General features: G+C 60.2%; 2 protein-coding genes and 1 long non-coding RNA gene across 15 annotated transcripts in view; 2 read left to right on the top strand and 1 right to left on the bottom strand.

The window, feature by feature from the left end:
- The window catches only part of MCF2L (MCF.2 cell line derived transforming sequence like), a 128,412-nt gene extending 126,194 nt beyond the window's left edge, over positions 1-2,218 (top strand). For 12 of the 13 annotated variants that reach the window (XM_019443853.2, XM_019443849.2, XM_019443856.2 and 9 more), the window contains 3 exons: positions 161-273; positions 361-464; positions 575-2,218. In XM_019443853.2, the coding sequence (XP_019299398.2) occupies positions 161-273; positions 361-464; positions 575-660 (303 nt within the window). In that variant the 3' untranslated portion in view covers positions 661-2,218. The remainder of the gene's footprint in view (positions 1-160; positions 274-360; positions 465-574) is intronic. The other variant, XM_019443854.2, reaches the window with a different exon arrangement.
- Positions 2,219-2,234: 16 nt separating this feature from the next.
- Positions 2,235-4,628, bottom strand: LOC109264042 (uncharacterized). The gene is made up of 2 exons (XR_002078542.2): positions 4,460-4,628; positions 2,235-2,719 (listed from the first exon to the last, which is right to left on the bottom strand). It is a non-coding gene; the product is annotated as an uncharacterized LOC109264042 (long non-coding RNA).
- An 84-nt stretch (positions 4,629-4,712) lies between these two features.
- On the top strand, positions 4,713-13,225 carry F7 (coagulation factor VII). The gene is made up of 8 exons (XM_019443862.2): positions 4,713-4,845; positions 6,147-6,307; positions 7,586-7,610; positions 7,729-7,842; positions 9,496-9,636; positions 10,412-10,521; positions 11,992-12,115; positions 12,586-13,225. The coding sequence occupies exons 1-8, from the start codon at positions 4,776-4,778 to the stop codon at positions 13,179-13,181; spliced, it is 1,341 nt and encodes a 446-aa protein (XP_019299407.1). The 5' UTR covers positions 4,713-4,775; the 3' UTR covers positions 13,182-13,225.
- Positions 13,226-14,583: the final 1,358 nt, after the last annotated feature.

The following is a 14,583-nucleotide window of genomic DNA, read 5'->3' as shown; positions in this document are numbered from 1 at the left end:
ACGAAATACTCATTGTCTGTCTCCTGTTGGATGCTGGAAGCCCATCTGGGACCTTGCCTGCTCCTGCTACGGCCTCACTCTGCGCTTGGGGGGGCAAGGGGGGGAGGTGTGTGGATAGGGCGGACTGTGCCATTTGATGCACTGTGTCCTGTGCCACCAGGTTCCAGGGAAGTACACGGTTGTGCTGGGCGATGAGAAGGAAAGCCCTGAAGCGCTTGCCGTGAGAAGCGGAGACGTGGTGGAGGTGGTCCAGGAGGGTGACGAGGGCCTTTGGTAAGACGTCGCCGGTGGTGGGCTCAGGCCCAAGACCCTGGGGCAGGCCCGCGGCTGGAGCCCCTGACCCGCCCCCGCCCCTTCCAGGTATGTCAGGAACCTGACCTCCAGCAAGGAGAGCTGGGTGCCGGCCAGCAGCCTCTCCACGCTCCTCGGCACGTCGGGCTCGGCTCAGTGCCTGAGCAGCTCAGGTAAGACCCCCGTGCTGTGCTGGCTGCGACTCGAGCCCGCGGGGTCCGCGGCCTCGAGCTCTGGCGTGCAGACGCGAAGCCGCAGCCGTTCTCGCCTGGTTTTCCCGCAGAGTCCAGTGCAGGCTCCGCCCTGCTGAGCGCCTCGTCCAGCTGCAGCGAGAGCTGCGGGGCCCCCCTCTCAGACCTGCAGGGGTAGCGCCGGGCCGCGCAGGATGGCAGCCTGCGGACCTCTAAGTGTTCCTTTGCTTGGGCTTGCTTAGTTTGGTGAGGGACGGTGCTCTAAGACCCTGGGAAAGGAGGACCCTGGCAAGACCCGGAAGAGGAGCCGCCCGCTGCCCACGAGACTTGGCGGTGCAGACACAGGGGCATGCAGAGGAAAGGTTCTGGAAGATTCTGTCCTCCAGCCTTCACGCCAGGACCCCCATGACGAAGGCGCAGAAGTCAGCTCCACGGGAAGATGGCGGCACACCGAGCTTCCCCGCAGAACCAGGATGGATGGAGGGCTGTGGGGCAGCGGAGCAAACATGTGGCAGGTGCCAGGGGGCTGTCGTCCGCCTCCACCGGGCCGCAGTGGGGAGCCCGTCCCGGCCACTCGGCTTCGGTTCCTGCCGCATCTGGGCTGGTGCTTCCTGCAGGGATCAGCACGTTGTGGGAGGGACCGCTTCCCAAAGAAGTGGCCAACCTACTGACCCAACAGCTTGGTGGAGGACTTTTTGATTTTTACAAGAAAGCAGGGATTAATTCCATGGCCATTTTTTGTGGTACTTTGGCCGCTAATCTTTACCAAGAATCACTGTGTTTACATGAAATGACAATTTAATACTGTATTTGATACAAAACTATTTTCTGTTACTGGGGTTTACACTGCAGCGCGTTGTTTATACTGCTGGAGATTTGAGGGCTCTCTCTTGGGACCAAAGCCCTCTCCAAGGCCGGCCTGGTCACCGGCGGTTGAAAACGCATCCCTCGATAAAATCCAGCAATGTTTCTACAAACAGGAGTAGTAGAAACCAAGGAGAGTCCTTTATCTGTGTGGGTTAATTTTCAAAAGAAAATTTAAACTATAATTTAAAATATTTAGTTTCTTTTCTACAAAAATGGGGAACTTGATTTTTTTAACTAGCTTCACTGAATTAGGATTTTTTATCGTTTTTAAAGAATACATAAAGATGCAGTTTCCGCGGGGTACCACCTGAACCGGTGCCCACACAGGGCTCAGTGAAAGCTCCAGCCCTGGCACCTGTGCCGGCCTCCGCTGCTGCCTCCCAGGCTCGGGCAAGTCCCCCTGAACTCAGAAACGTAAAGGTTGCGGAGCTCATCACTGAAATCGAGGCAGAACTGGAAAGAAAACTCTTCTGGTTTACCTTTTTGTGTTTCTGAAACAAGCTCTGTTCTCTGGAAACACTTTGTGTATCTGGTGGGGGCAGATCTCTTTCTACGTGTGCTTACGTGGATGTGTGTGCATTGGTGTCCCGTGTTAGGGACGCACGCGGCCTCCGCGATGCTGGAAACCGTCACTTTACTGCCCTCCCTGAGTCCCACGCCCACCGCAGCCTGCTCCCGGCCACACGCGAGCCCCCACCCTGGCCACCCCTGCGGTGCGTTAGAGAAAACAGCCATGCAAGACTCAGCAGCTTTCCTCGATGCCCCCCGATTTACTCAGTGTGCTGACTGTGCAGAGACCACCCCAGCCGCCTCGCCCAACACCCCCCCACCATTGTAATCTCTTCCTCATAAAGGCACTTTAAAACCTCGTGTTTCAGTCATTGCTTTTTGTTTGGTTTGGGGTCTTTTTTTTTATTGCTGATGTAAATGAAATTTAAAAAATCAGAGTTCTTTATTGTATGGATGGAGTTTGAATAAATATCAGCCCCTCTTGCTGTCTGCCTTCATCTGTAAAAAGCCCAGAATTCTGCTTATCGCGCTCAGCTACACGCAGCACTGCAAGCACTGTTACAGGGGAGGCAGGTGGCGAGCAGGACCCAGACTGTGTCCCCTATGCTTCCCTTTGTCAGAAAATGATGGAAATAAAGTAAGCGTATTGTGTCAACACTGTGAAGGTAACAAAAGAAATGTAGACTCCCAGTGCTGGGACATTGGGGTCTGGTGGCAGAAGGGATGTGGTGGGGAGGGAAGCGTGACGGGCGGAAGCAGGAATCCGGAAGAGCAGCCGGGAGCTGCTCTCTCCCACGACACTGGAATCGTGCTAGGCTGACCTGCCAGGAGGGGATCAAATCGGATGCATCATGTAATTCCTGAAAGACACCATCAAACAAGATCACGTAAGGGCTGGAAGAAAAGACAAGAACAGAGACTAACAAACCCTGACCTCCCAGGAGCCCTCCCACAGACCTGAGGGCTGTGCCCCAGACAGGTACACTGCTGGGGTCGGCCACTGGAGCGCCTGTCCCCCAGTCCAAGCGGAAGGCGTGGCCATCAGCAGAGGGTCGGGGAGGGGGCCGCTGTTCACACGGGGCTACGCAGGCTGGCCCTCTGCACTCAGCCACCCTGTCCTCCTCTCCTTGCCCCTCCTGGCCCGGGGTCTGGGGTAGGACTGCTCGGCACCATGCTTGGTGGTCTTTCATGAAGAAAAAGCCACTTGGAAGAGTCAGTGGGGAAGCGGTGCCTCAGCCATGACCCCACTGGCCTGTGCTGTCCCCCACCTCCCCAGAGGACCCTGGGACTCAAAGGCTTCAGTCCAGCACATGTCCCAAATCCAGGCTGCCTGGCAGCTCACCCATGGGAATCCCATTTCCCCGCAGCTTTGGGCTGTCGGAGGAGGAGCATCCCTTCCCCACGCTTCCTGGCCAGTCGCCCACTGAGTCCACGGCCAGACACTCCTCGTGCTGCTCTGAGAACAGCCCAGCTGCGGCCCTGCTCAAGGGGAAGCATAGGCACCTGCTGATGGTGTCCCCAGGATGCAGTCTTGCTCAGAAGCAGGACCCTTGCCGGTAGAATTGGTTATGATGAGTCACACTGGAGTGGGGGCCCTGACCCACGGGTAGTGTCTCTGTAAGGAGAGTTAGATCAGGACACATACCCGGGCCGACTGCAGGTGGGGCACAGAGGCCCCTAGAACTCCCCAGTGGGAAGGGGCAGGCAGGCCCTCCCCCGGAGCCTCCAGAGACAGCAAGGCCCTGCACAGACACCGTGCCCAAGGGCCTGTGGCCTCCAGAGCCGGCACAGGATAGATTTCCGGTACAGTAAGCCCCTTGTGTGCAGCCCTGTCATGGGACCACCAGGAGTCAGGAAAGTGCTGAGCTCAAGGGCGGCTCCCCTGCAGCCTTTGAGAGCAGGGCTCACGGGTGCTGCATGTGGGCCGACACGGGACCAACAGCACCTCCACCTGCTCAGGCAAGACGTTCGCCAGATTTAGGGGCAGAGGCTCAAGGCTGAAACTCTTCTCCCCAAGCTGGGAGGAAACAGAGCCAGGACTGCCAGGCCATCCAGAGAATCCCCAGAAGGTGCAGCGGAAAACGGTGGGGGTCCCTCCCCCACCAACAACAGACTCCCAAGCAGCCAGCAATCGTAACCATTAGTAACACCTGAGGTGATCAACAAAACATGTTCTCTGCAGAGACTGACTCTCCCACTTGGGGAGTGGAGCTGGGACCCCGCCTGCAACAGCTGGGCTGTGTGGCTCCCACGCACGGGACAGGAGCAGAGCGGGCGTCCCCAGTCTCCACCATTTGCAGAAAGGATATTTCAGAGGGTCGAGGCCAGACCCCACTGGAGGCTGGACGCCCACGTGAGCCTTGTTGGGGTGACTGATGATGTCCGAGGGCCCAGGATGGTCCAGGTCAGCACAGAAGCCGGGCAACCAAGACGGTTGGTCACCGCGGCTTGCGGCCTGGGCCCAAGAGGGCCCGGAGGGACACAGAGCAGGGGGTTCAGCTTGGGGCAGGTGCCCCAGGGCAATGAGGCCCTGTGTGGGTCTCCACCCACACCGAAGATCCACTCTCCTGTCCCCAGAGTTACTCTGCAGGCACACCTACCACCGGCTTGGATCTGTTTCCCAACTGCAGCCCTAAGTCCCCAGGGCTTCAGATTCTCAACCGCATTTGAGGCGCACGCGCCAGGTACACATTCCGACACAGACACTTCCGAGAGGGAACCCCTACTTCGCAGTCACAGCTGTGCGGTGGGTACAGACAGCGTCTTCCTGTCCCCGGCGTCCCCCGCACGCCCCGCCCCTGGGTTTGGGAGGCCAGGCCTCCCTCCCCGCCCTCTGTCCCAGCTTGGAGGCCGGGACTTTGCCCACCTTCCCAGCACGCCTGGAATGTCAACAGACCGTGTGACACAGGCCTCACCATGGTGTCTGGGTCCCGCGGGCTGGCCCTCCTCTGCTCTCTGCTCGGCCTGCAGGCATCTCTGGCCGCAGGTATGTCAAGGTGTAGGGTCCCCTGTAAACGCTGTGTGAGGGGCTGCGGGAGGTTGGTGGCCACCTTTCTGGTGGGCATTCCTGTCCCCCCGGGGTGCTTGCTGGCGGCTCCCATGTGATCTGCACGCAGAGTCAGGGCTCGAGTGCAAAGGGGTATGTCCCCTCCCGTTCTTGGTTGGCCAGCGCCAGGGACAGGGTGGGGACCCTGGACTACACATTTCTGTGACTGCAGCCACCCTCCCTGCCACTACTGTGCCAACGGGCCTAGCTAGGAGGACAGCGGGACACTATAAGCTGTCCTCCTTGTGACATGTCACTACCGCGGGGTGGCCGTGGTGGAGACAGCAGACACTGCCCCCCCTCCCCCCCAAGCAGCCAGCCTGCGATGGCATGGGCGCCGGCCAGATTCCTGCAGGAGCCCAGGGGACAGCGCGGGCTCCTGGGAAAGACAGCGGGGTGGGAGGGCGGGAAGACGCGGAGGTGGCCAGATTCCCCTGGTAACTACCAGAGGTAACTGGTTCCCCAAGAGCTTTGGTTCACATCTGCTGCCCCCTGAGGGTCACCCAGGCAGGTCTCCGCCCGCCCCTCCATTTGAGGGTTCCCTCGACCTCTCCCTCCAGACCAGGGGCTCCGCAGGAATACAGACGCGAGACACTGTCACTGTGAAGAACACATGGGGTCTCCCTCCACCTGGGCGCCCCGGGAGCTGCCCCTCCCCCTCCTGCTGCCCCATCCTCCCCTGCTGCTCACCTCTCTCAGTCACCCGCCCCCCCTTCCCAGGCCCCTGCGGCACCTTTATCCTAGCACTTTCGGTGAACGTCCTGGTGCAGGGACACAGCCCGTGGCCTTCTGATTATGGAAGTTGACTGGACGCTTTGCAACAGAGTAACTTTTAATCCCGAGAGTTCATTTTCTATGTAGGCTCCTCCCACAGCTACATAAGCATATGTATGTGCATATGTACATCTTATTTACAAAAGGGATTACACAGTACAGATTATCCTATCATCTTCTAGTTTCACTTAATATTGTATCTTCTTAAGCGTGTACTTCACGCGAACGAGGACACCTTCACGCAGTGGCTCTGCCTGATGTCTCCAGGCTGTCCTTGTGGCCGGGTTCGAGTGGCCGCCTCTGAGGACGTCCTTGGGATAAATCCTACAAGTGAGGCGGCCGGGCCCGGAGCGACCCCCCACAGCCGCCGTGTTTCCCATTGCCATACTCGGAGGGACACGAAGGTTCCGTTCGTCGGCGCCGTCTGGGCGTGGCCAGTGGCCAAGGGCTCACGGACGGTCCCTCAGTCTTCCTCACCCAGGAGGAGGCCCACGGCGTCCTGCGCAGGCACCGGCGCGCCAACTCGTTCCTGGAGGAGCTGAGGTCCGGCTCCCTGGAGCGGGAGTGCGGGGAGGAGTGGTGCTCCTTTGAGGAGGCCCGGGAGATCTTCCAGAACGCCGAGAGGACGGTGAGTCCGCCCCCAGGTGGCGCCCTCCGCGCTGCCCGGCGTCGGTCCGTCTCCCTACTCGGCGGTCGAGGGCCCCGCGCACCGTGTCGGGGTCACGTTCCTACAAGAACGGCTCTCGGGGTCCCTGCAGCGCCCATGGACGGCGCCTCTCTGCGCGGGGCCCCTCATTTCCAGCCGGAAAACGTGCTTTGAAAAGCAGGCCCCGGGGGTGCCCTGCCTTCCCATGGACGGTGCCCGCCCCCGACCCCCGTCCCCAAAGCGGCCCGAGCTCCGTGCAGGGGCTGCTGATGGAGCAGACGGCGGGGACGCTGGCCTGGGCCTCTCCCAGCAGCCGCCACAGGCGCGGGCGGACACCTCCACGGCGGCTTCAGAGAGCAAACGTGTCGGGGCCGCTGCAGAGAGCCGCCCCACGGCTGTTTGCACGCTGGGAAAGGCGAGTGTCCACGCTGTCCTGCTCCACTCAGGGTGTGGCTATGAGGGGACAAACCCACACTTCTCCTCAAGGATCGTCTCACGCTCACAGGACACTCACCTCACACAGAACACTCGCCTCACACTCACAGGACACTCAGCTCACACTCACAGGACACACACTTTGTGTTCAAAGGACACCTGCCTCATTCTCACAGGACACATGCCTCACGCTCACAGGACACCTCACACCAAACAGGAAGTAGGACTATTTGAGGTGGAGGCTCACATGACCTTTTCCAGGTACATCCTCATTAGGATGGATATTTCCTGCATTTGTGCCCCACTTGGGTTTTCAAGGCATTTCCCACAGTTGTCTTATTTTATTCTTAGAGTGATCCTGTGAGTTTCAGTTTGCTTGCCCAGAACATTCCTCAGGAATCCGATTATTGGAGCCTTTGCATCCATTAGCACCTTTTCCTCCTGTCGCCCTGTGTGGATGGTCCCCCATCACCAGAGAAGGAAACGGAGGCTCAGAGAGCACGTGTCTTGTCCCAGGGTCACATCTTGGAGGTGGCAGAAGTGGGGCAGAAACTCTGGAATTCTGAATCGGGACAGGGAAATTTGTGACCTCTGGTGGCCTTGGCCATCTGGGGTGGAGAGGCGGGATTAGGAAACACCCCCTCGCCCTGGGTGAACTCACCTCTTCTCCAGAGGAAAAGTCTGGCTTCCGGAGCCCACCACAAAGGGCACCAGGCCAGAAGCCCCCGGACCACCTCACTTCACCCCAAGTCCCCCGTTCATTCTGTGGGGAACACAGATATTTGTCAATGTGTGTCTCATGTGGCTTCCTCTTTGTCCCCTCAGAAGCAGTTCTGGGTTTCTTACAACGGTGAGTAGGTAAACGGCCCATTTCGCCCCTGGCCAGCCTCCCCCTCAGCTCCCTGACCCTGGGTCGCCCCTGCCCACCAGCCTCCCCCTCAGTGCTCTGACCCTAGGTCGCTTCACAGATGGGGACCAATGTGCCTCGAATCCGTGCCAGAACGGGGGTTCCTGTGAGGACCAGCTCCAGTCCTACATCTGCTTCTGCCTCGAAAATTTTGAGGGCCGGAACTGTGAGACAAGTGAGGACCCCACAGTTTGCGGGCAGAGCCCCCACAAGGCTGATGGGCATGGCCGGGCCAGGCGGGGGCTGGGCCCCAGGCCAGGTGGGAAATGGGCTCGGTGACCGTGAGACGCTTGGATCTGAGACCCTCGGGTGCTAATTCTTGATCGCCCCTTGTCTGCTTCTGGAAAATACAAACCCCTTGGGCTCCCAGTGCTGGGGAATTCGGATACACCTGGATGGGGCCCCGGGGAGGGCACGTTATCACTGCCCAGCATCCCACTGAGACAGTGAGTAAACTTCATCTTCCCTACTTGCTATTACAAAAGTGTGAACTATTTTTTCACCATTCTAATGTTAAAATACTGCGAGGTTGAGGGGTTCCTTGGGCCGTCTCAGGGTCAGTAATTGGCTGGGAGGACCCATAGCACTCTCTGAAGGCCAACATACTCAAAGTTACGGTGGAAGGCTACAGATTAAAGTCAGCACGGAGACCAGTGTGAGCTTCCAGGTGTCCTCAAGCAGTGGGGTCTTACAGACAGTCTTCCTTTCTCCAAGAACAAGGTGTGACGAGACTTAGGGAGTATCACACTGAGCCTCCACGTCCAGGGGTCTTCTTGGGGCTCAGTCACGTACACACGGCTGACCTCCCACGTGGCTGGCCTTAGTCTCCAGCCCCTCCAGAGGTCGAGGTGATACCCCACCATGAATCACATTGTTACACCATCCAGTGTGGCCAAAGGCCCCCAAGGAAACAACATTCTTATCAGACAGATGGAATTAAATTAAAAGTGTCCAACTTGATCAGCGAGGGTGTGGCGGTCACCTCCCAGGAGCTGAGGGCAAAGGCAAATCTCTCTTTGGGTAACTTCAATCTTTTGCCACATGTGTACACTCTGATACTCAAGGAGCTCTTGTGGGCCACAGCCACCTTCTGCTCTAAGCAAACCAGGGAGAGTAAAGGAAAGACTAAGGAAGAGGCTTCTTGCCAGTTATCTGGGGCTATAAAGCCTCAATGTCCTTGCCCAGCCCTTTATACTCAGGAACCCTGGTGTGAATCCCCCAGGACCTCTGATGCTCAGGAGCCCTGGTGTGAATCCCCCAGGAGCTTTGATGCTCAGGAGCCCTGGTGCGAATCCTCCAGGACCATGGTGCTCAGGAGCCCTGGTGTGACTTCACTTCCAGGCCAGGCCTTCCTGCTGGGGGCCCTCAATTGGCACAGAGAGCTAACCCCATCTCCCACATCCTAGCACTGCCCTTCAGAGAGGGTGAATGTTCCTTATCTCCATCTGTCCGAGCCAGTGGTCAGCCCCCGCCAGTTCACTGGGGCACCAAGTCCTGGCTATGGAACCATCTCATCTGCCTGGCCTCTTGCCAGCAGGTATCCAATTGCGGTGAACACTTTTACTGTCCCCAGGCCCTCCCCTGCTCCCACCGGCTGCTGGGAGGGGAGCACAGAGGCCCCATGTGTCAGCCCTATGTCCCAACTGGCTAAGCTGCTCAGACGTGAGACCGCACACAACCCCAGGTCACCCTTCCAGATCGATCCAGAGCAGGCTGGGACCTGGCTGTCTCTGCAGCCAACAGCTAAGCACCGTTTTCATGCAGAATGAGGGCTGGCTCTCCCTGACTAGCACAGGCCCCTCTCAGTCTGTCCCCTTCCTGTCCTCAGACAAGAAGGACCAGCTGATCTGTATGAACGAGAACGGAGGCTGTGAGCAGTACTGCAGCGACCATGCAGAGACCAGGCGCTCCTGCCGGTGCCACGAGGGGTACGCGCTCCAAGACGACGGAGTGTCCTGCGCTCCCACAGGTAACGGTCCTCAGGGGCCAGCTCTGGGGGCTGTGCTCTGTTTTGTGCCCAACGAGCAGCCACCCATTCCTGTATGGCTGACAGATGACAAGGGTGAGTACCACTCACTGAACACCTGCTACACGCTGACCACGCCTAGCCCACTCGAGAACAGGCCACAGCAGGAGCCGCTCCAGAGTGGCTGGTCCACCTGCCTGTCCAAGGCAGGTCCAGAGGAGCCAAGGGAGGCCCTGCCTGCCCCACCGCTGTCCTGTGGGGCACCCCATGGCCACACGTGGGGTCTGCGCTGACTGTGGCACAGTCTGGATGCCACGTCTTTTTTTAAAAGGAGAGCACTTTGAGGAAAATGTAAATTTTCCCCAACCCGGTCTCGAACTAACACAGTCCCAGCAGCTCAGGTGCCCAGGCCTGTCTGTCCAGAGTGAAGTGGGCCCCGCTTCACTTCAGGCTGAGCCTGAAGCTCAGCCCCCACCTCTAAGCGGTGTCTCCGGGCCCGGGGACTTTACTGCGGAAACCAGAGGAGCCAGGTGAAAGTGCTGTGGCCCAAGGTCTGGTCAGCCTTTAGACAAGCGTCCACCTCCTCAGGCAGCACGTCGCTCCCCTGGGGCGACTGGCAGAACCCAGTTTCAACAGGGAGGCCCTCTGTCCCTGCAGAAGCAGCTCCCACAGGGGTGGGCCTGCCCTGCCAAGGGTGTGCCTGCAGGCCGTGGAGCCCGTCCCTCAGCAGCTGTCCCTCCAGCACGGACCCCACGGCCTGACGACCTGTTTCCCACAGTGGAGTATCCGTGTGGAAGAATGCCTGTTCTGGAAAAGAGAAATGGCCGCGACCCCCAAGGCCGAATTGTGGGTGGCAAGGTGTGCCCCAAAGGAGAGTGTCCCTGGCAGGTGAGGCTCCAGGGCCCCTGGAGGGAAAGCGGGAGGTCGGCTGCGGGACCCCGGCCCCTCGTCTCCTTCCAATTTGCTCCGAAGCCCACGCCTGCGCGCTCACCTCCGTCCGTCAGTCCGGGTGTCAGCACCCCCAGCAGCACCTGCCTTCTGGCTCTCCCCTCCCATCTTTTCCCGTCTCCTCCTCGGGGCTGCTGCCTCTCTCCCCTCCACAGATGGGGGAGTCCAGGCCACCGGCGGCAGATGGCAAAGGCAGGATTTGAACCCGCCACTATCTGCCCCTGGAAATGGAGGCAGGGCAGGCTGTCCCTGCACGTGCTCAGGTGTGTGGGGCAGCCTGTGAGCCTGGTCCCTGTTGGAAATGCAGAGCCTCAGGCCCCCAGACCCACTGGGCCAAAATCCACCTCTCACAAGAGCAGCACGCGTGCACTCAGGTTTCAGAGCCGGACCCAGTGGTCCTCCGGGCCCTGCACATGGACACCCGAGTTGGACTGTTCAGAGTTGTTACCACACAAGAGCCTTGGAAGGGATGATGGTGGCTCACCAGTCCCCCTGGGCCTGACTCCGGGTCGGGGCAGCCCCAGTCTTCCAGCTTTGCTGCCATTTGGCCGCGTGCAGACCAGAAGCGGCATTTTTGGCTGAGCCGGTGGCCCCTCCCACCGGCCCGGCCCTGCCCCATCCCACCTGCCACAGGTGGGAGCAGGCGGTCGGGGCCTGCGTGGCACCTGTGCGGTCCCAGGCCCACTCCTCAGCTGGCAGGACCCGGGGTTTTGGTGTTCCGAGGATAACGTAAGCTAGACGTGTCCTAGCGGGACTGGTGTGTTCGCCAGAGTGCCCAGAACTGGCAGTGTGTGCGGCGGAGGGACCGCACGGTGGGTCTCTGTTGTTTACAGCAGACAGCACCTGGGAGGGCTCGGTGCAGGGGGAGGGGCTGCAGCATGCATGCGGCCCCAGGTCCTCAACCCCAGGAGAGAGGTGGGGAAACTGAGGTCCACTGAGATTGAGGCTCCAATCCGGCCAAACCACTACCCCAGGCCTCCTCTCGTGGCTGCAGCTGCAGAGCCAACATCAGCTCCTTCCGCCTGCCTGCGGTGGGAAAACCACTGCAGGGAAAAGGCCTGCACCCAAGCGGCACTCAGGACCTGCTCAGCACCCTCCTTGCTTTTAGGGAGAAGAAAAGGAAGCATTTATGGGGCCCGCTGTGCACCAAGAATTGTGCCCGGTGCCGCAGCACATGCCCTCTTCCCCCCCCCCCCCACTTGACCCGTCTTTGTGGACCAGTCTTGCCAGCTCCTGCTGGTGGTGCCAGGGATGCGCAGGGGAACTGGCACCCACGCCCCGTGGTCGGGCCAGTACCCACAAGCCCCCTGTTGCCTTAGCTGGCTGGGGAGACGGGCCACGAGGGCCCTGGGTGCACGGGAAAGGCGCTCCCCATGGAGGGGTGACGCGAACTCTGCTGTGCCCGGCCAGGCTGCACTGAAGCTGGATGGCGTGCTGATGTGTGGGGGCGCCTTGCTCGACGCTGCCTGGGTGGTCTCTGCAGCCCACTGCTTCGACAGAATCAGGAACTGGGAGAACCTGACGGTGGTGCTGGGTGAGTTTTGTGGCTCCTCCACCTGCTGAGCGTGGCTTGTGAGCAAGACCTGCCACGAGACGAGTGCCTCCAAACAGAGAAGTGGGCAATGTCCGGGCGGACCCCGGTGCCACAGGGTCCCACTGTGGCCACGGCCCCCCGGCCTCTCCACCCACGGAAAGTCACGGAGGTGATGCTCTGCTCTACTCCCTTCTCACTTGGGCCAAGAACCCCAGGGTTGCCTGGTGGGTGATGGGACGCCGAGCGCCCCCAGGGAGGATCTGGGAAGAACTGGGGGATCCACCACCCCTCCTCACGTGCCCTCAGCACCCCCAGATTCACCCAGATTCACCCTGATTCACACTCCACGCGGAGCCCTGCGGTGGCTGCCTGGGGTTGCCGCTCCGGCCAGCCTGGGACGGAACACAGGGCCCCTTCTGCCCCAGAAGCAGGCTGAGGGGCGGGGTATGAGCGGTGCCGGTCCCCCACAGGCGAGCACGACCTCCGCAAGGAGGAGGGCGAGGAGCAGGAGCGGCACGTCGCCCAGATCATCATCCCCGACAAGTACATCCCCCGCAAGACGAACCATGACATCGCCCTGCTGCGCCTGCGGACGCCTGTGGCCTTCACCAACCACGTCGTGCCCCTGTGTCTGCCCGAGAAGGCCTTCTCCGAGAGGACGCTGGCCTTCATCCGCTTCTCCACCGTCAGTGGCTGGGGCCAGCTGCTGGACAGGGGCATCACGGCCCTTGAGCTCATGGCCATCGATGTGCCCCGGGTGATGACCCAGGACTGCCAGGAGCAGTCACACAGGAAGGCGGGCTCTCCAGCAATCACCGAGAACATGTTCTGTGCCGGCTACCTGGACGGGAGCAAGGATGCCTGCAAGGGGGACAGCGGGGGCCCGCACGCCACCAAGTTCCAGGGCACCTGGTACCTGACGGGGATTGTCAGCTGGGGGGAGGGCTGTGCGGCTGAAGGTCACTTCGGGGTGTACACCAGGGTCTCCCAGTACATCGAGTGGCTGCGCAGGCTCATGAGCCAGAGCCCAACCTCGGGAGGCCTCCTCCGGGCCCCGCTGCCCTAGCCTCAGTGCAGGGCCACCCTAATAAAGCTGCCACTCGTCCCTGCTCTGTTCCAGAAACATCCTGCACTTCTGGAGTGGGGGAAGGGGGTGCAAAACAGGCTGAGCAGGATGTGCCTGGGAGCACCGATGTGCCTGCCAGGGAGGGGATGCACTGTTTCCCAGGGGACCATGCTCCCCTGACCGCCGTTGTGGTGGTGCATGTACACGTCGGCATGCATACATTGGTGCCTACACATCGGCATGCACACACCTGCATCCACACATCGGCGTGCTCACACTTGCATGCTCACATCGGCACACACACCTGTGTCCACACATTGGCGTGCTCACACTTGCGTGCTCACATCTTTACGTTCCATTCCTGTCTCCTTACACAAGCATGTTGCCCTCATTTCACGTACACGGGAAACATCATCCATTCATCCTGGGGACTATCCTTCCAGATCTTTCTGTGTACGTAGCTTTGACCATAAAATGTGAGGCTGTCACCCTCCATACAGCGTTTGCCACTGGCCCACCTATGAGCACACCTCTGGAGCGCCCTCCTGCCACCCTGGAGCGCCCGTCCTCACCCTGTTGAGGCCCTGCTTGTCCTGGAACCACAATTTCTCTCACACTCACAGCACCCCGGAGATGGGCCTTCCTCCACCGAGGCTGTTTTCCAAAACCAAGAGCATGTGGGCGGGTTTTGGAGGCTGTGGTTCCCCAAACCCTACAGAACCAGGCATCCTCTTCCTGCCAAGGTCCCAGTCAACAACGGTCCTCAACGAGGGTCCCAGGGAAGCCCTGCCTGAGAGCCACCAGCTTCCTCAGTCCTGCCACATCAGTGGGACCGGGAAAGGACCCAGTGAATGACATTTTTATCAGGTCCCTCAGGTGATCGTGGGGCCCGCTCGGCCTAAAGCCACACAGGCCATGGAGGAGGGAGAAACAAGCCATCTGGTAGGGGAGGGAGATGACACAGAAGTGGGGCCCCCCTAAACACGGCAAGGCGGGTAAGGGCCCTGCCCCCCACCAGACACATCCGCAGGTGGAGGGGGCAGACTGGTTGCCCCAAGCCTGGAACGCCAACGGTGCTCCACACGGGTGCATTTGGCGCCGGACTTGCTGGGCTGAGGGATCAAGCCGTATTTAGTGTAGAGTGAACCCAGGCCACCTGGTTTTGTCCAAGTGTCCTGGGACATGCCCGTTCCTTAAACGGCATCCTTGGACAGAGATGGTCCGGCCAAAGAGACTGCCCCTGGAGCCGGACGTGCTCACCATCTGGGCCTTTGCACAAGAGGTTCACTGGCAGCCCAGCCAGCCGCCAGCCGGGGTCTCAGCAAGCGGACGGCTGTGCACCTAAGGAGACCCACCAGTGGGCGAGTGCGGCCCGCCTCCTACTCCCGGCCAAGCCACCTCC

The sequence above is a fragment of the Panthera pardus genome, unplaced genomic scaffold (genome assembly GCF_024362965.1).
Source record: "Panthera pardus isolate Hobbes unplaced genomic scaffold, ASM2436296v1 HiC_scaffold_1, whole genome shotgun sequence".
Taxonomy (NCBI): Eukaryota; Metazoa; Chordata; class Mammalia; order Carnivora; family Felidae; genus Panthera; species Panthera pardus.
Note: the sequence above shows the minus strand (reverse complement) of the source record. Positions and strands in the feature narration are given on the sequence as shown.

Bases quoted from the DNA above. Each gene is read 5' to 3' on its own strand.
- F7 (XM_019443862.2), top strand. From the start codon at position 4,776: ATGGTGTCTGGGTCCCGCGGGCTGGCCCTCCTCTGCTCTCTGCTCGGC. The intron at 6,308-7,585 runs GTGAGTCCGCCC...TTGTCCCCTCAG, and splicing joins TCCAGAACGCCGAGAGGACG to AAGCAGTTCTGGGTTTCTTA. The intron at 7,843-9,495 runs GTGAGGACCCCA...TCCTGTCCTCAG, and splicing joins GGGCCGGAACTGTGAGACAA to ACAAGAAGGACCAGCTGATC.